The 23,251-nt window shown below is 43.6% G+C and overlaps 1 protein-coding gene across 3 annotated transcripts in view; it reads left to right on the forward strand.

The window, feature by feature from the left end:
- Positions 1–21,566, forward strand: part of Hs6st2 (heparan sulfate 6-O-sulfotransferase 2) — a 265,825-nt gene extending 244,259 nt beyond the window's left edge. For all 3 annotated transcript variants that reach the window (XM_074062649.1, XM_074062650.1, XM_074062651.1), the window contains one exon: positions 18,533–21,566. In XM_074062649.1, the coding sequence (XP_073918750.1) occupies positions 18,533–19,400 (868 nt within the window). In that variant the 3' untranslated portion in view covers positions 19,401–21,566. The remainder of the gene's footprint in view (positions 1–18,532) is intronic.
- Positions 21,567–23,251: the final 1,685 nt, after the last annotated feature.

A 23,251-nucleotide genomic window follows, 5' to 3' on the forward strand; every position in this document is an offset into this window, starting at 1 on the left:
AAACAACAGATCAGCTCTGGAGTATAGTTAGTATTTTGGGCACTCATTCCTTTCTTTCCTCCAGTGTCTTTGTGGTTCCTTCCCCCAGCATCTGTACTCCCTCATTCTGTCCCATACCTTGCAAGGGTCTTTATTTGCCTTCTAACAAAATCTCTGCTAATAAATACGAAGTAGTGATTATTAAAGACTTAATATGTCAGTTGCCCTAATGCTCAAAGAATTTCCTATAATGATCCAGGAGAGCGATTTGAGGCCTTTAAGTGGTGCCCAGCAAGCACTCAAGGAAGAAGAAAAGAGAAACCATGTGTGGGGTTGAGATGGGAGAGGGAGGAGGGAAAGCGTCTGCCTCTCCCTCAGCCAGCCTCCTCCCTCAGCCTCCTCCACAACCAATTCACGCCATGTATAGCATCCCTCCACTTTTTCCAACCTACTTTCTTCTCCCTCCCTATGTTTTCTCTCCCTCTCCCTACATCTTTTCTTTGAACCTCCCCAGCCCCTGTGTCCCCTTATTCTGTTCTGCTGAGGGCTCTTTCCTCCCATTTTTGTTCTGTCATCCAGTTGCCAAACCCACTGAAAGAGAGCTGAGATGAGACTCAGGAATCCTTTGTATAGGTTCAAAGTTTAAGCCTGATGTGTTTTGGCAGGGAGTAAGTGGATCTCCTCTCTACTCCCTTTAACAAATCATTTTCCTCTGACTCTCCTGCTGTGGGGCAGATGCTTCTACATAGGTGTGCTCTTTGTCTACCTGTGTGTTTGGTCCCCATCTCTCCCATCCCCCCACCTTTGACTTTACCCATTGCCCTCTACTCTGTGCAACATGGTTAAGAATGAGCCATGCTAAGTTTTTGCTGCAAGAGGCTTAGTGTGGGGCAGGAGAGTGACCATTTGCCAAGACCTTCAGGAGGACTCAGAAAGCTTTCCTACCACAGGCAGGGAGCACTTGAAGAAGAAGTCAGGTGGCCTATCTGACAAGAGTGTGCTTTAAACATTTTCTGTAGGCAAGAAGATATAGATGGTGAGAATGGCCTCTACAGCCACCCTACTGAGGACTTGAGTCCTGGGGGTATGACCTGGGGAGAGTTGTTCAACCTCTCTGTGCCTCAGTTTGTTCATCCTTAAAATGAAGGCCATAACTAGCACCTGCCTCAATAGGTTGGCTATGATAGTTAAATGCATTAATACATGTTGATCTCCTAGAACGGTGTCTGACATATAGTAAAAGGTTAGTGAGCATTTGTGATAGTTGAGTATGGGTGCATGCAGGACTTCTTTGAAGCCTTTAAAGACTGCCTGATTCATGAGTCACACTGACTCATGTTTTGGGCAGAATGTATTTCCCAGTACCTGAAGAAGCTGACCCGGGGCTAAGATAGGAATCACTCTAAGCCATTTCCAAAGTCCAGGGTGCTGACACTTGTCCTTTCTGTGAGTACCAGTGCATGAAGACCAAGGAGAGACTGGCCCAACCTGGGCCTGCATGAACAGCTCCTTTCCCGTAGTCAGGGAGCTCATCCAAAGCCCTCAGCCAAGTTGATGGCATTATTCTTCTGAAATCCAAGGCTGAACAAGTGGATATAGTTCCAGAACCGTGGGCTTCTGATGTCATTTAACATTGAAAATTGCACCTGGAGAGAGACAAAGAAATGCTTGGGTATAAAAATACAGAGAACGAGTTTAAATTGTAGGCAGATACAGAGCTGTCTAATTTCCCTTTTGTAAGTCTTCAGCTTCTAAGCCCTACCTGATCTCTACCTGTGCCTTTTGTGACTGCAATTCCAAAAGGAGGATGCCATTCTCGGATTCATTTTTCTTTATTTCCTTCCATGGTTTTAGCCTGGCAGTATGGGAACAAATAACTTCAGTGTTCAGACCAGAACCAAGACAGAACATGTGCTGAGCCATCTTTGTCATATAACTCAAGTCTTGATTTGATCATGGATGTGTCCTGGTGAAAGAGGAGCAGCTAACTGGCACAGCCATTGTGGTCCAGGAGCCCTGAGAGGAAGTTCTCAGAGCTAACTAATGTTTCCTTAAAAGATCCTGAAATGTGTGTGGGGTAACACATATTTTATCATAGTTATTCTGGCTATGCAAGTGCAATGAAAATGTTAGCCTTGGCATATCAATCGTGTTTTACAGATGACTGTAATTTCCTGAATGTCAAAACTCCAAATTTTTCTACTAAGCAAACTTTTCAGTGGCAAAACAGATTGCCTCCATAATGTATCACTGTGGGCAAGAAAAATGAAATCTTTATGCACTGTATTATGAATCAATGAGGCATTGAGATTCTTGGAAGGGTGAGTGGACTCTAGAAAATGAAAAAGTGCTGCTATTCCATCTCTACAAACCAGTGTTTAGGGAGCAGTCTTTGGTGGCATTCAGTGTGTGGGCCACAGAAATAACAAATTCACGTTGAAACCGATTCTGGTCTTTCTTTGCATTTTGAGGAGTGAATGTCACTGTAAATATAGTATGAGTCAGGTCATTGAACAAACCCTTGCACAAAGGCCTCCCAATTTGATTCCCTTCCTTGTGGGATAATGGCTCTGTTGGGTTACTCCAAAGGGATCCCGAGAGGACCACGCTTTTCATGAAGAGCAACGTGATCTCAGTAGTGATTAGCTAGGGAATATGTACCCGGTGTCTTGCACTGTGCTAAGCAATCAACGTGGGTTTGTCCATTGAAAAATTGCAGCTTTGTGAAGTGGGTGAAACCAGCACTTGAAAGGTTAAGTAACACAAACTGGAGCTTACTTTCAGAACTTTCTGACTCCAGAGACTCTTCACTACAAAGCATTTGCCAATGGTTGGCTTTTCTACAAGATTCTGGGCCCATGAGGGCCATGGGAAAAGAGAGGAGACAGAAAGAGTACCTGCTCTGTCTCTGAGATACCCACAACACAACCTTGCAGGCAAGAGAAGACTCAGACATGAATTGCAAAGTCAGATGGACAGGGTCCCCTAAGAGATGTCCTGATAACCCTTCTAGAGGTTCAGAGGGAGGCTTGCCTTGAGAAGACAGTACAGTTAGCACTCCAGATCTGTGGGTTCTACATCTTTGGGTTCAACCAACCATGAATGGGAAATGTTTGGGAAAGCAGCGCAACTCTACTAAACAACCCCAGACATTTTTCTTTTCGTTTTCCCTGCACAGTACAGTATAAGAATGATTTGCATTGTCTGGGTATTGTAAGTCATTGGGAGATGATTTAAAGTATATGGTGGTATGTTCATAGGTTCTGTGCAAATGCCACACCATTTTATATAAGGGAGCTGAGCACGTGTGGATTTGAGTACCCATGGGGCTCCTAGAACTTATCCCTGATGACTTCCCTGTGTACTGTTTGGACAGAGAGGTAGAGCAGAATGTAATAGCATGAACAGAAGAGGCAGGGGGCTGAGTGAGGTGCAAGGAGGAGTTTGCTGTGCTTAGTGTATGGAGACCTGTTCTCAGAGTAGCAGTGATGGAATGGAAGATGAGACCAAACCAGTAACTTAAAGAGAAAGGTCACTAAAATCCAGCCTGCTAATTTCCTCAGCAAAACCTGGTGCTTTAACCTTTATATCTTTGCTTTCACATGAATTTTAAAGCAAATTCCTGACAGCATAATTCTGAGGCAGTCAAGCACACCTTTGGAAACCTAAGGGTTCCTTCTCAACCTCCTTTTCTTTCCTCAGAACTCAATGCCAGATGTGTACACATGCTGTACACCTCCTTCTCCACCCACCCTTCCCCTGCTCCAATGTGGGTCTTATTAAACCCACAGGAGGACTATCTGAGAGATCATTTAGTCCCTTCCCCATCTAAATGACTGATGAATCGTAATGGCTTATGTCCCTTCCCTATACACACACACACACACACACACACACACACACACACACACACACACGGAAGACCTTCAGCCAAAGAAATAAACCTATTGTGAATTATTCCTGGCCACTGTGAGAGGGGAGGGCTGTGCTTCCCATCACCCCTGAAATGGTACCACCCTACAAGTTGGCTCTGCTTGCACGTCCTGTTAGGGCATTGCAGAAACTTCTGCATTGTGTCATACAAAATTCTTTTCATTCTCAAATAAAACAAGCAAAGTGACACTGGGTAGCAAAATGAGTCTGGACGTCTAGACATGGGTTTAAGACATGTGTAACCTGATCACTTATTAGCTGTGTGACCTTTCACCTCTCTGTGCACTAATTTCTGTGTCTATGGAGTGGGGCCAACCTGTCTATTTTGCAGGCATGTCATGAGGATCTAATGAGAGAAGGCAAATGTGCTTTCTAAAAGATCTGTGCAATGGAGAACTTTATAGGACAAAAGGAAAGAGAGGGTGTAGTGCCTTCGGAAAGGTTTGGAGTAATAGCTCTTTAATCCTTGAAAATGAACTGAGAAATAGAAATATTTCTGATGAAGAACCTCAGCGGTGACTCCCTCACCACCTGAACGAAATACAGCAACACCAGCCTCTCCAAAATGTACCTGCCCATATTTCAACTGCCAACACATTCTTTCCACCTTGTAGAAGGTGATGATGTGCCCCCCCCACCCACTCCTCACACACATTTCTAGCAACACCTTGACTCATGAAGGTTAAATGGAAGGAGATAGGAGGGGGGCACAACAGGCCTTCAAAAATAGCCTTAGGGAAATCAAATCGTGTTTTAACTTACTGTGTTCATGACTGATTCATGATTCTGAAAGTGGGGGGAGAGTTTGATCAAACTGCCACCAAATGGCTTCATTTTGAATTCCTTTGCTTTCTTTGAGCAGAAAGGAACAGGCTTCCTGAGTATGACTATTGAAGCAGTCTTTCCCTGGCACAGGATAGCCAGCTACCTGCAGGGCTATGGTTGCCTTAGTGCTGCCTGAACTTCCACCCTAAGTTTAAAGGGTACTGCATTGACCCGTGGGTGATGCCTCTTTCCGATGGACATCCTTCTGGGGGTGCTAAATAGGTGACAGCTTGATGAAATGAGATCTGTTAATTACTTTCCTTCCACATCTGGGATTTTGAGCAGCCTAAGCACCAATCAGAGAGTCTGGGGAAAGAAAGACTGGAGGAAGTGGTAGCAAATCGAAAAGGTAAGAGCGGAGTGGCAGGTCTTCTGATTACCATAAAGGTGTGTCAGTCTCCTTGAGCATGATATTCAAGTTAGCAACTTGGTTGTGGATTCTGACACTGCCACAAACTGGCCATGTGACCCTAGATAAGTCCCTACTCTTTGTCTCTGAACCTTGGTGTTCTTGTTGGCGAATTGATGATTGGACCAGGTGACCTCTGAGAAGCCTGCCACGTACCTGAGTAAAATATGGGTTCATCATTTACAAACCCATATTTTAGAGGTGCTGGCTCCTCCTTTTAACCAGGTGGCCATTTTCCATACATATGAGACATGGCTCTCACTCATCTAGACAGCAACCACAGCTCAGTGTGCACATAAATTGGGGTGTGGACATTCTTGGGCTCCCCCTTGGTGAACTGCTCTCAACCATGACATGCAATGGCCCTGACCCCTTTTCTGTGAAATCAGGTCCAATTTTTCACAAGCTTGGTGCTTGTGAAGTGCCAAATTTTAAAGAAAAACATGTCTACTCTGTCAAAAATTGTGGGATGTTTATGCTTTCACCAAACAAAATGGAACGGTGACTTTATTTCCCAATGTGCAGAGGTGTCTGGTTTCACATACTGTAGGTTTTCCCAATTGTTTTAGACAGATAAAACATTGTCTTTTCTCTAGGATTTGGGGCATTCCAATGTGATGTTAAATTGTCATCTGCAAGAGCATGCTGTGAGTGGTGACAGGCTGGTGAGGGCACTAGCCCCTGGCTCCCCAACGCTGCACCACTGACTCCAGGGGTGGTCCTCCTTTGACCTTAAAAAGGAAACACAGATGTGCAAAGCCTTGTATTGACACCGTGAACAATACAACTTTACGGGCTTCCAGTACTAGCATAACCCTTAAAATAATTCCTTCTGCTCAAACAGTGACATCGTATTCTTAGTGCCATTGGATTCTTAGCTAGAGAGGTTGGGTGGCAGATAAGATTACTGAGTTATTTTTTACTACCAAAATTATCATTGTATAGCTACAAAGCTGTACCTATTATTATACACACACATGTGGCCCAGCCATGATCTTCAGCAATTATGCCTTGTGCAGCCTGAATACCTGTAGAAAAACTCTCCCAGGGGAAAGGAGGCACGACCCCCCCCAAGCCCTTGAAATTCTGAATGGTTCCAATTATTTACAGTTTAAATGGTTAAGAAGGTCTGCATCCACCCCCCCACAAAAGCCAGGGTTTGCACTTCACTTCTCTCAGCCCCTTAAAACGATATCAGAGCTCATTAAAATCAACCCAGGACTTAAGAAGGGCACCCTTCATTTAGGGGAAACTGCCCACTGTGCTGTTCTGGAAAATGGCACAATGCTGAGAGCAGGCATTTTTTTCCTGAGTAGGTTTCTTCTAACAATTTCTGCAAAGCACATTTGAGGTGCCTGCCTTCCTGCCAGACCTTAAGTCATATGCACAGCAAGCCCAGGTGAACGATTGGGCCTGGCTACAGCTGCCTCAAAATTGCTTTAAGTAATATTTATTGACTGCCTACCATGTGCAAAAGTCCTGTTACTTGATTGTGTGTTTCTTTGGCAGGCCCTAAAGAAATGACTCCATGTGTCTCTGCATTTCTCACAATCTAGAGATGGCAAGAAAGCAGGCTATCTGGTTCCCACATTTGTGGAATGGGAAGCTTGAGCTAAAATGGCTGGCAGCTACACTCCAACCCTTGCATCTCTGATGGCTCACATCCCATCCTCAGTCTCTCTAAGGGGCTCACAAAAACTGCAGAATCTGTCCTCTCATTTCACAGTCTGGTATAGCCAACTGCTTTCTACTTCAAATGTCCTGATCACAGCAGGCCAGTTGTGCTCCTGTCCTATGGTTCCTGAAGACCAAGTGAGGCTGAATAACCAGAGAGAGTCCTGGATACACAGCCAGAGCAGCTACGAAGACCAAACAGGGCATCCACTAGGGCAGGGGCAAGAGTTTGGGCTCAGAACTTCTTATAGACCCACCAGACCGTCACTAACCAGCTCTATGATTTTAAGAAGATTGACTAGCACCTTTTTGCACAATATCTTTTTCTATATGATAACAAAAGCAATAATAGCAATAGCAACTAAGATCCGATGATATTATATTGCAGGCATATTTCTAAGAACCTTATATACAGTATCTCATTTTATCTTCATAAAGATCCCGTGATTGTCTCAACATTCTACATGAGAAGTGCAGAAGCACACAAAGGTTGTTGGCCCAAGACAACACAGCTAGTAACTGCCAGAGTTGAAACTTGAACCCAGGCATTCTGGCTCTAGAGCCGCATAGTCCCCAATAGAAATACAATCCAAGTCACATGTACAATTCTAAATCTTATAGTACCATACTAAAAATGAAAAGATACAGATGAAATTAATTTGAATAACGTGTGTTATTTAACCAATATGTCCAGAATGCTATAGTTTCAATCTATAATCAGTATAAATAATTAATTCATGAGCTATTTGATCTCCAAGTCTTGGAAATCCTACTGTGCCTGAAAATACTTAAAGCCCTTCTCAGCCGGGTGCCGGTGGCTCACACCTATGATCCTAGCTACTTGGGAGGCTGAGATTGGGAGGATTATGGCTTGAGGCCAGCCTGCAAAATAGTTCATAAGAACCCCATCTCCAAAATAACCAAAGCAAAATGGACTGCAGGTGTGGCTCATGCACAAAGCCCTGAGTTCAAACCCCAGTCACACCAAAAAAAAAAAAGAAAGAAAACAGTTCTCAGTTAAGAGTAGTCACATTCCAAGAGCTCAATAGCCAGGGATGGCTGGCGGCCACCAGATTGGAGAGTGCAGCTCTAGAATACGCACCTTCTTCATCCCATACACAATGCCCTAATGAAGGCATTAGCACCTACTGAATAGATTTTGTGAAAAAGCATCTGGCACAGTGCCTGGCTCCCAGTAAACCATCACATTTATTCATATCCTCCTGTGCTTATGCCAGAATGCTTCGTACCCCACCCCCACTACTGGATTTACCCTTGTTAAATCCTTTAGGGCCCTGTCAGATTCTTCCTTTTCCTCTTTCTCTCCTCTGTCCTCCTTCTCTAAGAAGCCTTCCTTGATAACCATAACACACAGTGAACTCTCTCCTGCCTTACTCATTCTGCACTTATTCTCTCTGGATAATGTAATTAGCACTAAGCTATATTCTCCTTTTACCTCATCCCTTCATTGAATTGGGGTCTTATTTCTCCCCACTAAATTCTAAGCCCTTTGAAAGCAGCACACATGTACATGTGGCTTCCTCGCTATGCCTGAAACGCTAATCATGGCAACTTCTAGGTGACCCAGTTGGATACATTGATCATGAATTGAGTAAACATCGGGCTTGAGACCTGGAACATTCAGCATTTCATGGAGGATGTACTGACCAATGAAAAAGCAGGCAGAAGTAGTAGATTTCCAGGTCAAGTGATTCTAGGAAAGGTGATCTGAAGAGCAAGATGATAACTATGGAAGTCACAGTGGGGCCACTGAGAAGTTTCCCTAGCCTCCTCCTGTCCCCTGGGGTTTGGAGCTTGCCACCCCTCACCTCTCCCTACTCTTGTTTCAGGGTTGGAGGAAGGAAGAGATCTAACCCGGGTCTCCAGCTGCTCCAGATGTCAACCTTCGGGGGTTGGCACTGTGACACGGGATGTCACCTAGAAATACTCAATACATTGGCTGAGAAGTAGCATATGGGGAGGGAGAAGTTCCTGGAAGGGAAGTCAGGAAGCCTGAGTTTGTTGATCAGTGGCAAAACTGGTGTACATGTGACTAGGGTGGACTATGTCTTTCACGGGGCCCTACCTACTTCATCTATACGCTGAAGGGTCTTTCTCTCAAACTTCTTTCTACCTCTAAAACACCCTGACTATTAATGAAGAAACACTCACAACGTAATTTTAGAATGCAAAAAATTCAGGGGATGGAGGAGGTAGTGTAAGCTGCAAAACTTTTCATGATCCCAGGTAATTGAGTGCTGGTGAGCACGGGTCATAAAGCTTGGAATTTCACATCTTGTGAAAGAACTCAGCTTCCTCACTGCTTGCAAAAGTCCTTACATTTATGGACTTCACAACCTACTGGGCTTTGGGAAAGAGGGGAGTGATTTCTTTTAAAAGAAGTAAATATCACCATGACTGATTGGATGAAGAATTCCACCTTGAATTTGAATTTACAGACATTGGAAGTCTTTCTTTTCTGTGAAGAAAAAGACTCCACCAGTTTCCAACTTTGTAAAAGAAAGAGAAGAAGGATAGCAAAGAAAAACATCCTTTGTTTCTTGAAAGCCCATTTGTACTCAGTGTTCTCCACAACACACATGCACAGATAAGTTCACTTTTAGTTAACCAAAGGGGGAAAATCAATTCACTAAGATGTTACTTTATATACAGAGAACTGCTCCCTTGGGTGAGATGTGAAGAGGAGCAGAAAACGTCTTCGAGGAGACTTGAACGCAGTCACGTGTTACTGGACTGGTGAATGTTCTGGGTATGCACCATTGGGCATTGTTGTGCAAACATCACAGGGTGTGCTTACACCAACCCAGCTGGCGCAGGATGTGTTGTGTGTGTGTGGTACCAGGATTTGAACTCAGGGCCTTTACCTTAAGCCACTCCACCAGCCCTTTTCTGTGAAGGGTTTTTTGGAGATGGGGTCTCAGGAACTATTTGCCTGGGGCTGGCTTTGAACCACAATCCTCCTGATCTCTGCCTCCTGAGTAGCTAGGGTTACAGGCGTGAGCCACCTTTGCCCATGTCTGTCTTGCAATCTTATGGGATCACCATTGTCCAGGCGATTCATCTTTGACAGAAAGGTTATCCTGCAGCACGTGACAGTAGCTTGCTTGGTGGGAGAGAGACCTCCCGCCTTCATCCTCTTCTGAGTTGGTTTCATGCCCACTGGACGCTGTGCCCAGTATGGTTTGCCCTGCAAAGGACAGGAATAATCCCTTGAATGACCAATGAAAGTCATGATCATTTTATAGATCAATGGCCCACACTTCTTTTATGAGGCTGCTGCCACCATAGATCATAGCCACACGAGAAAATCAGTTACAACAGCAACTCCAGGGCTGGAGGAGTCTGGTCCCTCAGAGGCATGTTTGCTTTTGATTCCATTTACTCTTACTTTTATTTAATCTGTATTGATGTATTACTGTTGTTTGATCTAAAAGCCATCCTGCTTGCTTTGCCTATGTTGTCTATATGTATTGGGAGGATCTGAGAAGTTGCTTTTGACAGTGTTAGCTGAGAACAGAGACCAGACGTTCAGCATTAATGACTCAAGGGCGTCTATGTCCCCCACTGTCTGCAGAGTTTACTTAGGACCCCCAACCACAGTTCTTATTTGTCGGCACTCATCATTACTTCACGAACAAGATGTGCAAAGGTTGAACTTTAAAAAAAAATCCAAACTAAGCTGCAGGTATAACAAAATATTCCACCCTATTGATTTGGGTTAGGAATTTGTTTCCTTTCTTAAATTAACTTTTTATTGATCATTCTTATGACCTTAACTGCTATGAGTTTGTTGACCTTCTTCCATTAAAAAATGGCTTTGATATTTATTTCCTCTCAGAGCACTGCAGGCAAAACCTTATCATGGCCTTTTGTGAACTGGTGGCCTCAAAGGAAAGGAAATGTTTGTAGCCTTATTTTCAGAACTTTGCCCAGGTCATGCTCCTTGGACGTTGCCTGGACAGACACGGGTGTCCCCAGGGTTTCTCTTAGCTCGGGCTTGCACGTCAGAGCTCATTTGGTTTGCCCGTGCTCTGGGTGCTCTGGGTACCTCCTAGGATATTTAAGAAACTTCTGGTCACTGAAGTCACATGCATAAAGCAAGAGTTCTACAACTCCAGTGTGTGAGCATGCGTCAGAATTTTTCCCTCTCTTTTTGGTGGTACTGGGATTTGGACTCAGGGACTCATGCTTGCTAGTCAGGCACTCTACCACTTGAGCCATGCTCCCAGCCATGCCCCTTTTTTGCCTTAGTTATTTTTCAGGTGAGGTCTCACTGACCTCAGAGTACAGTCTCCCTATCTGTGGCTTTGGGACCACAGGTATGTGCCACCACACCTGATTTATTGATTGAGATGGAGTTTCCCTTACATCTTGCCCAGGTTGACCTCAAACCACTATCCTCCCAATTTCTGCCTTCCAAGTAGCTGGGATTACAAGTGTGAACCACCATGTCCAGCCATGTGCATCCGAATAGCTAGAAGAGCTCTTAAAATGCAAATTGCCAAGTCCCAAAGCCTGACGTGTTGATTCAGAAAGTGGACCCAAGAATGTGCATTTCAAGCAAGTTCCTAAATGATGCTGGTGCTGCTTGCTGGCTCTGGGGCCTGACCATGAGAGCCAGACATCCTGGGTTTATGCCCCAGAACTGGGATGGGAAGAATACAGTTTTGAGAGTCAGAGAGAACTGGATTCAAATGTGAACTTGAATCCTTTAATTTGAGACTTGACCCTGGGTCATATCATCTCCCTCTGCATCTCCACTTTCCTAATGGAAATTAATATATGATTCACAGGATTGGGCGGAATTAATGTGTAAGTGCCAGACTAGCTCCTGGCTGTGTAGTGGGTGTAAGGAGGTGCCCTCTTTCAGCAGCCAAGTGTTTCTCCTTTGTGAGGATTAGCTCTTTTGGGCCTGGCTGAATATGCCATCCTGAGTAATTAAGGGGCATACAACGACAGGGTCTACTACATTAATTCTCAATTGCTGTCGGCAACTTGTGACTTGTAGTTAGGCCCTTGCCTCTCTCTCAGGGCCTTGATTTACCCTACCTCTGAAGTACAAGGTTTGACCTGATGACTTGCTGTGACAAGTCTGAGCTTCTGTGACTTAGTACTCACTTATTTCAGAATAGTCGAACGATAAGGATAAAAATGTGGTACCTGTTTTGATTCATTTATGTATTTTTTAATATTCTTAAATATCCAGCCTTCTTTTAAACTGGCCTATTGCACAAAAAGTTGGGAACAACAAATAAATGTCACTAGATCTCCTTAAAATGCTCCGCCACCGTAATAAAATGGTATATCTGTTATTTAATAGTGACATCTAGTGGCTTTTCCTTATCAAAGAAAACCACACGCAATTTCCTATTAGCTCATGCTAAGCGCTGCTATTTCTGCTGCATTCATGCAGTAGCCTTTTGTTAATTCCTTACCTCGTGTCAAGCATCATGCCAGGCCCAGAAGAGTACATGGTGATAAACAATACATGATCCACAGCCTCCTTAGGGGGGGAGGCAGAAAAATCACTAGACAGTCACGACATATTGTGATAAGTGTCACGATAGAAGAATACCAGGGCAGGCAAGGTAGAGATGGGGAAGTTTATTTTGCTCCGAAAGGTACAGGAAGGTTTCTTAGAGGCTACAATCTTTGAGTCACGTTCTGAAGGAGTTTCCAAGGTAAGCTATGAAGGACGAACAGATGCCATTCGAAAGAGGTGGTGCATAGGACCTTGCCTGGGATGAACTTGAAAAATCAAGAGTATTTTTATATTCCTGAAGCATGGAGCATAGAGCAGAGTTTCTCAACTTAGCATTGTTGATATTGGGGGGCTGAATGATTCTTTGCTGTGGGGGGCTGTGTATTATAGAATTTAAGCAGCATCACTAGACTCAATACAAACCTTCCTCCCAGTTATATAGAAACCAAGATGTCTCCGGGTACAAATGTCTTTAGGTATAGCCAAATGTCCCTGAGTTGCTGGGGGGATACAAGATTACTCACAGTTGAGACAGACTTGGGTAGAGGGAGCTCAGTGCAGGTTAGAAAAGTGCTTGCTGGGTCCTTCAAGGCTGTGCCTAACCTGTGGAGGAACTGGGACTTTCTTGCTGAAAAGGAGTTATTGAGAGGGCTTAACTAAGGAATGACAGGCCAGATGTGTGTTGTATAAGGCTGTGGAAGTGGTGTGTGACTGGGGGCCCAAAAGCCAGCAAGGACACTATTGCAGTTACCCAGTAGAGAAAGGATGGAAGGGAGCTATTTGAGAGCTACTAAGATCTAGGATCTGCAGGACTTAGGGGAACGTTTGGATGTTAGTAGGAGGAGTCAAGGATGGCCCCTGTTTCTTGCTTGCACAGCTCTTTCATTAGTAGCTATTGTTTCCACAATTGCCTATTGATGGCAGGGGACAGTTAGCCTAGACTTGTAGATATGAACCAGGTCACCAACTTGGGTGAGCCCAGTGAGACAGAACACGTTCACATACAAGTACAGAAAGTGGATTTACTAGTCACAGATAGGCAAGAAAGGACAAAAGCAGCCAGGGAGCATTGTGAACCTGAGGTGGATAGAGTCTCAAGTGTTCGGGTCTCACTTGCACCACAACTAAAGGACCACCCTGATTTTCATACCTTAGGGTCAATGTGTCACTGGGTAAAGGTTTGAAGGATATTGTGTTTCTGAGGAACAGAGGAACAAAGCCCAGGCTGTTCCAAGCAGATATTCTGTTCCCTGGGAGGGACATGAACAAGATCCAGGTTGTTTCAAACAGTTCCTCCCTATCTCAGGATATTCCATTCCTCACACATTCTAAAAAGCAAGAAAGAGGGGAAGATGGGATCAGTCCAAGGCTACCTGGAGAACTGCCCTGCAGTAGAAGCTGGCCAGTCGTGTACTGTGTTGTGTCAATAGAGGCGCCATGGGCATACAGATGCACTAAACATTCATTCAACTAACCCAACTAACTGGTAGAGAATCATGGTGACTTTTACAATGTGAAATCTGGTCATTTCAACTGACACATTTGGTCACAAGATAATCCTGCCTAATTACAACTAACGTAAACAGTCTGTAGATGATTTTCCTGGGTTTGAACTGGCCTCAGTCCATTAAAGTTAAATTAGTTCATTCCAGAGCACCCTTCAGGTTTCTGTCAACCTGACCGCAGATTTCTAGTAACTACCACAGACTGGCTGTCACCTGCATCTTGTTCTGTTTTAATCAGTGCCTGGGTGTAACCATTGCCAACAAGAATAAGACAATGCAGTGAAGATATGGGGTGATATAATCAGAATCCAGATGCATCTTGACAGGCTTGGACTTCCTCTAACAAGAAGAAATTAAAGAGCGCTGCAAGTAACTTGCATCAGTCCAGGATGATGGGTTTCGAAATGGCATATATGTGAAAGAATGGAACAATTTAGTTTATTGTATGTCACTGGTATGGTATGGCCACTGAAAATGTATACGTGATCTGGGACCATGTGAAGAGAAATGGTGTCAAGACGAGGGAGGTGATAGGCTGCCCCTTCTTGTCACATGTCAGCTCATGCCTAGAAGGCCATGTTCCAATAAAGGTAGTGAGGAGCCTTGAATCAGTATAGAGAATAGTTGAAAACCATATTTAGCATAAAGAAGAGAAACTTGGGGGTATATAAATGCTGTCTTCAGGTGTCTGGAGTCAACCAAGTAGAGTTAAAGGGAGATCCCTAAGTAGGCCTTCGTGGTTTGGAACCAGCACTTTCTACTGACCGATCCATGTTTTTTTTCCTAAGCTCAGATTGCCCTCTGAGTGGTCCCATCAACTCTACTGGAATGTCCCTCAGACACCTCAAACCTTCCTCCAGAGACCTGTGAACCATCTTCCCTCTCCACTCCAATCATTTTCTCACCAAATCATATTAATTTTGCCTCTCACACATTTCTCTAGTCTTCCCTGCCTCCACTTTTTGCCTTGCCTTCCACGTTAGCCTCTAAATTACTGCCCGTATTCCCATCTCTGCACATTATACTTAAGGACGTTTCTAAAACATAGGCCTCGTTATGTGGGTCCCCTGCCTAAACCTTGCAAAGGCTTCCCTGTTGCCTACAGAACTGTATCTGAGTTCCTCTTAATTTATTTTTAATTGACACATAGTGTACATATTTATGGAATATGGCAAATTTGATACATGCATATAAATTCCTTAATATTGTATCTGAGGCCTTCTACAACCAGGCCCTGACCACCTAGCTCTCTTCAATTCCTGCCACTTTCCTCAACTTCCCACTTCTCTCCCATCATCAGGCTGCTTTGTGCTTCTGGACCTTTGTTCAGGCTTCCCTTCCGTCTCATACTCCTTTCCTCTCATCTTGCCTTGTCTCAGGATTCCTTGGCTTTCAAAACCAAGCTACAGAAAACCTTCCCCTATTGTTAGGTCGGGCCAAAGGTCCTGCCAGCTGCTGACCTCACAACCTCTACCCGCTCCAGCCATCGCTAGCACATTGTACTGAAATGTTTTCCTTAGGTTCTTGTGTCTTAGCCCTGGCTGCATCCCCCTCCTCCAGGCACTGCATCCCCAGTGCCTGTCTCCTCACCAGGCACACATTAGGTGCTGAGAGAAAGCAAGTTTGGCACTGAGATGACCTGGTCTCACCCTTGAAAGAGTGCTGCCCATGTTTCTGGGTCTCTTTGCCAGTCCAGTCATGTCTTCATCACACTGGGTTTTCGCATCCTTAGTTGTTCTGGGTGGGAAGACTGCCTCTCAACTTTCCCTACAAGCTGTTCCCTCAGAATAATGACAACCTGGATCCTTTATTCAACAAAGCCTGCAAGATGTTATCCTTACCTGTGACTCTAGAGGCCGCTGGACACTGGGACACCCTTCCCTTCAGCACACCTTCCCTTTTACAGGCAGGATCATATTTTTAGCATCAAGTACTCCCAGTTGAGGCAGTCTGGGCCCCTGAAACTGTTTTCCCTGGAAGTAGGAGCTATTAACACTCATGGAAACCCTAATTATTGTCACCAGAGTCTAGGTAGCTATTATCACTAGATCAGCATGTGTGTGTGTGTGTGTGTGTGTGTGTGTGTGTGTAATGCCTCTGCTACAGTGATAACCCTACTGTGTAGAGACTGAGACTGCCACGTTAGGCTGTTCTTGTCTCTTATGGGTGGAAGGTGACCTTCAGGTGGAAGGTGACCTTCAGGTGGAAGGTACACTAGATCCCTACATCCTTAACGTAAGGGACTCTAAGTGTCTGTCTGGGTCTCTCTACATTGCCTCTTCACTCTTTCCATGTGGGAGTGGTGTTCACAAAACATTGATTCTCACACTAACCCTGGTGGCTGGGATCTATCTGGTGTGAAAGGCAAGGATGAAGTTTTAGGACGGAGTACCTTAGACTTGCACTATGGTGTGCTTTCAGGTTGACCAGAAGATGTCACTGTAGGCTTAAGCCAGCAAAACAAATTGGGGCAGGAAGACTATCAACTAAGCATGAGGGTGACTCCATAGTGGAAGCTTAAAATGCCCACTAGTTCCCATTTCAATTACATACCTGGAAACGCCAGTTAAAAGGTTAATCCAAATGTGTCACCGTACTAAATAAATTGCGGTTTTCTCAAATAATCAGACTAATTGCCACTAAACTATTGCCTTGGGCCTAGCATAAAGGCTCCATAAATATGTAGTGAATGGACGAAGGAGTGAATGAGTACCAAAACCAGGAGCAGAAGCTGTCACTCAGGCAATGGTCTTCACCGAAGTGAGTTCTAGTGGCACCAGCAAGGTCAGGTCCTAGGAAGAGTACAGAGATGGATGAATATGCACTTGCCCCTCTCATTCTCCCTCCCAGACACTTCTGTGCCCAAAGCTTGTTTATACCAGAATATATATAAAGTGATTTTTAAAAAATAATACCTTCTTGTGGTCTTTACAAGGCACTTGGGATATTATCCAGACTTTTACTGTAATAAGCCATGTCCCCATATCTGTTCTTCCTCTTCCCTGGAATAGTTCATTAAATAAGCAGCTAAAGAAGTCTCTGAGATTCTGCTTTGGGTCAGGTACAAAGCTGAAATGGATTATGCAAATATAGGACAGAGCCCTTGTTCTAGAAAACAGTTTAAATAGAAATGCAATTATAATTCTATATCAAAAGTGTTTTAGCAAAGACTAAGTATGGAAGTGCTCTGGGGACACAGAGCAAAAAGCGATGTTGGCAGCAAGGCATGGAGTTCATTTTCCCAAAGGACAGGTGGTACTTGAATGGAGACTTGAAGGATGAGTACAATTTTCCAGTCAAAGAAGGAAGGTCGTGCCAGGCAGAGGAAGTACCCAGCAAAAGAGAGATGCTCAGAGGCCTGAGATGCTGAAAGCTCATGAATTGTAAGCAGTGTTTATTCAGAGAACATTCGGTGAGCCAGGTATTTGAAAGGCATCCTTCTGGCTTCTCATGTGTGTACAGGTATCCATCCATGTTCTTCTCAGGTAGGAATGAAGAAAGCAAAACCTTTGTAAGCCTCTCCGTAGGTTTCCGTTAAGAAACTAAATGCCAGTGTTCAGTGCTCATTGTTCCTTCCCCCACCCAATATGTTCTTCCAAAGACCTCATCTTTTATCCACTGTATGCAAATGGAAATTCATTTCTCTCGAGAAGCACAGCTATGGGGTCCTTTCTCTCCTTGAGTAGCCTGACCACATCACGTACCTTGCTGTTTCTGGGGTGTGGGCCATGTGTGTGTGCCATGATGTATGGATGTGAGTGTGTAGGCGAACGGTTTAAATGTTTGCTGCTCTGTTATTTGAGCAAAGAACTGTATCTGTTTGCAACTCAAAGGCAAGGTAACAATACAGCAAAGCCTCCATGGTTGCAGACATCTGTGCCTCCATTTAGTAGGTAAGGAAAATGGACTTTTTGGAGCTGATGGCGAACTTTCCTGTCCTAGGAATATTATCGTGTGAGCAAAGGTTACAACCAAGGTAGTTAGTTGCATATATGCCACCGACAGCTACCACGTCTACTTCAGTTCAGAACTCACCACACTATTTATTTCTGCAGGCCCTCTCTACATTTCATTCCAGAAAGTATGAACTAAGATGTTATGACGACAGCCAGAATCAAGGATATCATATCAAACACTTTGGATGCAATTTTGTTTTTTTTTAATAAGATGTCCAGATTAAACTGGATATTGGAAAAAGGCATGTGCATATTTAATAAGAAGGATTAGAATTTGAGCTCACTTTATAAAGCTCCATTTCACATCCATAAATCATTTGCTTCCACTGAGTCTCCATTTCGTGCTCAGTTAATTCGGGGTTAAGGCTGGAGAGTGCAGAATAAAATGATTGCCTGCTGGACCGATGGCATCCTTGGGAGGATTTTGTCATTGGTTGGAGAGGGAGAGAAGAACAGGAGAAAGATGGGGTGGAGAATGACAAGGTCAATGTCTTGAATCTGACCTTTTTTGTACCTGCTACAGCTACAGTATCACCAAAGCAAGTGAAGGAATTGGCCATGTGGCCATGCTAGCAGGACTTGGGGAGGAGACTGTAGCACAGTTCACAGGACAAATGCCATCTCATCGCTGTCATCCCCTTCCTTGCCTTCTTTACTGGCCAGCAGCCATCACGGATGCCATGCACCTCCCTGGCTCCACTTATGTCCCCCACACCTCTGACTGTTGGTCTTTGTGCTCTGTCCTTAGGAACTTCCACTACATAACCATCCTCCGAGACCCAGTGTCTCGGTACTTGAGCGAGTGGAGGCATGTCCAGAGAGGGGCGACGTGGAAGGCGTCCCTGCACGTCTGCGATGGGAGGCCCCCGACCTCCGAAGAGCTGCCCAGCTGCTACACTGGCGACGACTGGTCCGGCTGCCCCCTCAAAGAGTTCATGGACTGCCCCTATAATCTGGCCAACAACCGCCAGGTGCGCATGCTCTCCGACCTGACCTTGGTGGGTTGCTACAACCTCTCTGTCATGCCCGAAAAGCAAAGAAACAAGGTCCTTCTGGAAAGCGCCAAGTCCAACCTGAAACACATGGCGTTCTTCGGCCTGACAGAGTTCCAGCGCAAGACCCAGTATCTCTTTGAGAAGACATTCAACATGAACTTTATTTCACCATTTACCCAATATAACACCACCAGGGCCTCTAGTGTAGAGATCAATGAGGAAATCCAGAAGCGTATTGAGGGACTGAATTTTCTGGATATGGAGCTGTACAGCTATGCAAAAGACCTCTTTTTGCAAAGGTATCAGTTCATGAGGCAGAAAGAGCATCAGGAGGCCAGGCGCAAGCGCCAGGAGCACCGCAAATTTCTGAAGGGAAGGTTCCTTCAGACCCATTTCCAGAGTCAGAGTCAGAGTCAGGGCCAGAGCCAGAATCCGAGTCAGAACCCCAGTCCAAATGCCAATCAGAACCTGACTCAGAATCTGACTCAGAGTTTGAGTCAGAATTCGAGCCAGAAGGAGAACCGGGCAAACCAGAAGCAGAGCCCGGGCCAGGAGCAGAGTGACAGCAACAGCAGCAATGGCACCAATGACTACATAGGCAGCGTAGAGAAATGGCGTTGAGTCGCTTGGAAAGGCTTGTGCACACTGCTCCCAAAGCACCACCAAAAAGATGGCATATCTTAAAAGGCGAAAATGTCCAAACACGCCCTGCTTCCTTCATTGTGGAAGCTTTAAAAAGTTGAGCTGTTGCCTTTACAGTTGCCTGTCAATTAAATGTTATACTGTGTGGGGTGAAACAAATCTCCATATGTAACTAAATTGTCTTTTTTTGGTTGGACTACTTAGGAAATCCAAAAGCCAAACCAGACTCACCAGAAATTGCTGTGGAGCTATTTTAAGAAGTTCTTAAATTAGGTATAAAGATAAAAAGAAAACATAAAAATGTGACCATTTAACTTATGGCTAAAAAGCCTTTAAATGACTAACGATACACTGTTAAAACCCAGTCTTTGAAGGAACCCTTTCTTTTCTAGGGGTAAGCATGAAATGACTGACAGAAACGCAAAACCAGTCATTTTCTTCTGCTCATAACAAGGAATCTATTTAAATAGAATAGCAACTGATGATAAATTTTGCCAAACTGTAGAAAATAAACAATTCCTCTCCCAAATATAGGTAGTTTTATGTAAAAAAGATTGGCTTTGCAAGTAGAACAGGACTCATGCCTTGTAATTTTAAGAGATGTTTCAAATTTTAAACTTTTTCTACCTTCTACCGTGGAAAGGTTTTAAACAGGATGTATCTCATATTAAACAAAACATTTTATTTTCCAAATGGAAAACCAGCGTAATGACCTAACTTCCAGATGCTTTTGGGGCACTGTAATTTCAACACTTCTGGAATCTTTTTGGCGCTGCTTCTCAAATTCACTTTAAGGCTTTTCCAAGTTGTGCTCATTCCAAAAGAACCCATGTGTAGAATATTTCTTCGTCATCTAAATGGTGTGTTGCTGAATTTATTGTGGTATATAATCCTGAATTAAAGTCAGGACTTTCTACACAATTGGCTTATGAATGTTTGTGGTCGTGAGGTCCTTCTGAAGAAACTCTTGAACCGAACAGTGTGTCTAAAATTACTGCCGAAGTTACTCTTAATCAAATTGAATTGAACTTAATTGTGAACACTTACTTTTTGTACATCTTTATTGTAACGATTCCAGTTTGGCTGGCTACTTCTGGCCCATTCGTTCTTTTTCTGTGTTGACAGATTTTTAGACAAATACAAGAGCAAAAAAGAAAGTGGTAGATAGCCAGAGTTATTCAGTAACACCAAGAGCCATCCCTTGCTACTTTGACTGCTTAATCTGTCTGCCAGGTTTTTGTTTATGAAAGAGTAAAAGTAAACAGTATTTTGCAGTGAAGTTAAATAACAGGAACATACAAGTTGAGAGTCTATGCAAAAATACCTTTATGGCATCAGTTATGAATTGAGTGAAGTAAAAAGAAGTACGCACCCACTGTGCTGTCAAGTGACATAGCACCACACTGGGAAGTTTCCATTTCATGGGTTTTGCTATACTTTTGTAAGAACTTATACTAGGCCTCTGGCTATCAATCAGACAAGGTGACTGGAAGTGGCATTTCTGTTTTCAGGAGGGACATGCTTAGAAGTGTGACCATAAAGTCACATCTCCTACAGCCTGCCCCTGTGCATGTCCTATTTCGCCTGTAATAATATGGCCACAAGCTGGACAGGAAGCTGAATTGTCTTTAAAAAGGGATTTCTTGACAGATCTTGTATCAGTAGTTCTAGCTTTTGTTTTGTCTGATAGTATTGAGTCCTGAGAATTAGAAGAACTAAAAATCTGGAATGAAATTTCAAAACTACACACCTTGAAGGCAAAGTGTTTTAGAGTGAAAGTATTTTGTGTACACTGTGTTTTTAAAATATTCTGTGGATCACAATGGTATTTCAATTTTGTTTAAATTGAAATTGTTTGTTCTTAAAGCTGACAGGTAGTGTTGAAAAGCAGGAAGAAGCCCAAGCCAATGGAAAAGCTTGTTACAGAAAAAACAATTGTGTTATTCCTGTGGTGTGCATGGTTTTCAGAGATTAAGTGCATTTTCTCTGTCTATACTGGTCATTGTACATAGGGATGTTATAAATATACATTTTTGTCAGCTTGATGTAAAGCCCATGGTTTCAGCTGTAAACATCTGTTCAGTGGTGTAGCTTTACAAACCATTCACTGATTTTGTGTAATTTAACAATAGATATGAAATAAAGTTTAAATTGCAGGCTCTGAGTCATTTCATGATTTCAAGGGTTATGGCCATTAGACACTGTGACATCATAGATCAGAACAGAATACTTTTTTTTTACAAGGAGTTTCCTTTTTTTACTCTTGACAGTCAGGTATAGAAATGAGATCACTCATCCCAACCTCCTTCTGTTTGTTCATGATTTGAGTAAATCAAAAGTGTGTGTGTAAGCCAAGGTTTGCTATACAAATAGCATATGCACGTTTTAATTTAAAAGTTATTAAAGTAGATAGTTTCATATCTAAGAGCATGCAGAAAGGAAAATAGCACTCTTTCCCATCTCTCCACTCTGTCCACAGGGGAGAGGTTAAAGATAAGCATTAACATTTTGGCTTTGAAGGTCTTGACCACAATTTTCTCTAATTCCATTCAATGTACACGTTTTCCCAAACTCTTGTGGCTAGGATCACGGGTGGAGATGATTTGTGTTTACTTTCTAGAGACTTTAGATATCAGTTCTAAGGGATTAGAAGAAAGAAAGCTACAAATTTGGTGTGTGTGTAGGGGTAAGTTTGTAAACTATACTTTGAGGTTTTGCCCATCAACTGTTTATTGAATAATAATTGGATGAGTAGGGCCAAGGGTGTAGCACAGTGGTAGAGGACATGCTTAGTGTGTGTGAGGCCCTGGGTTCCATCCTGAATGCCACAAAAAATAAAAATTGGGCAGTCAAAGGTCCCAATTGTATGAAAATCCCATTGCTCCTTGGGGGGAATTTTGAACAGGAATGTGGAGGCCAAGAATTTGAAACAGGAAATAAAGATTGGCCTTTTCCCTTAAGGAGGGTAGGTACCCTTAGAGAGTGGGAACTAAGCAAGAGACCTCCTCTTTGCTTCAGGACCCCAAATCAGGGTTGGCTGCTGAGGGAATGTGAGCCAAAAAGGAGCTATGGTGAAGAAAGAAATAACTGCATTGGCCCAGTTCCCAAAGACTTGCTTAGGATTCTGTCAGGGAGTTAGAATCAAGTAAGAGCCAGCCTGTCACTAGGACATGGGGGTTAAGAGAAAGATTATTTCCTTCCATGGAGGGTGGAAAGAAGTACAAAGGTGCTGCCCTACAGGCTTCGGACAGTTGCAGTCTCACTGTGTCTGAGACCCAAAAGAACCATGGGATAATTCTTGTTGGTGATGTTCGACCCATCACTTTCCGGCATGGTCCTATAGACACTGTTCCTGACACTAGAAAGTTGGAACAGAGGAGACTAGGGTATTTCTTCACCATAAGTGATCATCAGCAGTTGGCAAGAACTTCCTTTCCTCTTGTCCTCATTGGGGATTAAACTAAGTAAATAAACAACTGAGTATTTTGTGGAATATGCTGACACACTGATAATAATAATAATGGGACATGAGTGTAAATGGGGGACTCTGGGGGGAGAGGAAAGGTGAGGGTACTGGGCTATGTGTGAAAAGGTTTGAAGTATATTACACACACACACACACACACACACACACACACACGTGAAGATAGCATACTGAAACCCACCAGAAACTATTTGAAAAGTGGGGGGGTGAGGGTGAAGGGATTATAAGAGAGAGGTAAACTTGTTCAAAGTACACTATGAATCCATGCAATTTTCATAATGAAATCCCTAAAATAACAACAATAATAATAAAATTAAATAAAAATCTCAGAACAAAAGCAAAAAGG

This window comes from Castor canadensis, chromosome X (genome assembly GCF_047511655.1).
Source record: "Castor canadensis chromosome X, mCasCan1.hap1v2, whole genome shotgun sequence".
NCBI classification, from domain to species: Eukaryota; Metazoa; Chordata; class Mammalia; order Rodentia; family Castoridae; genus Castor; species Castor canadensis.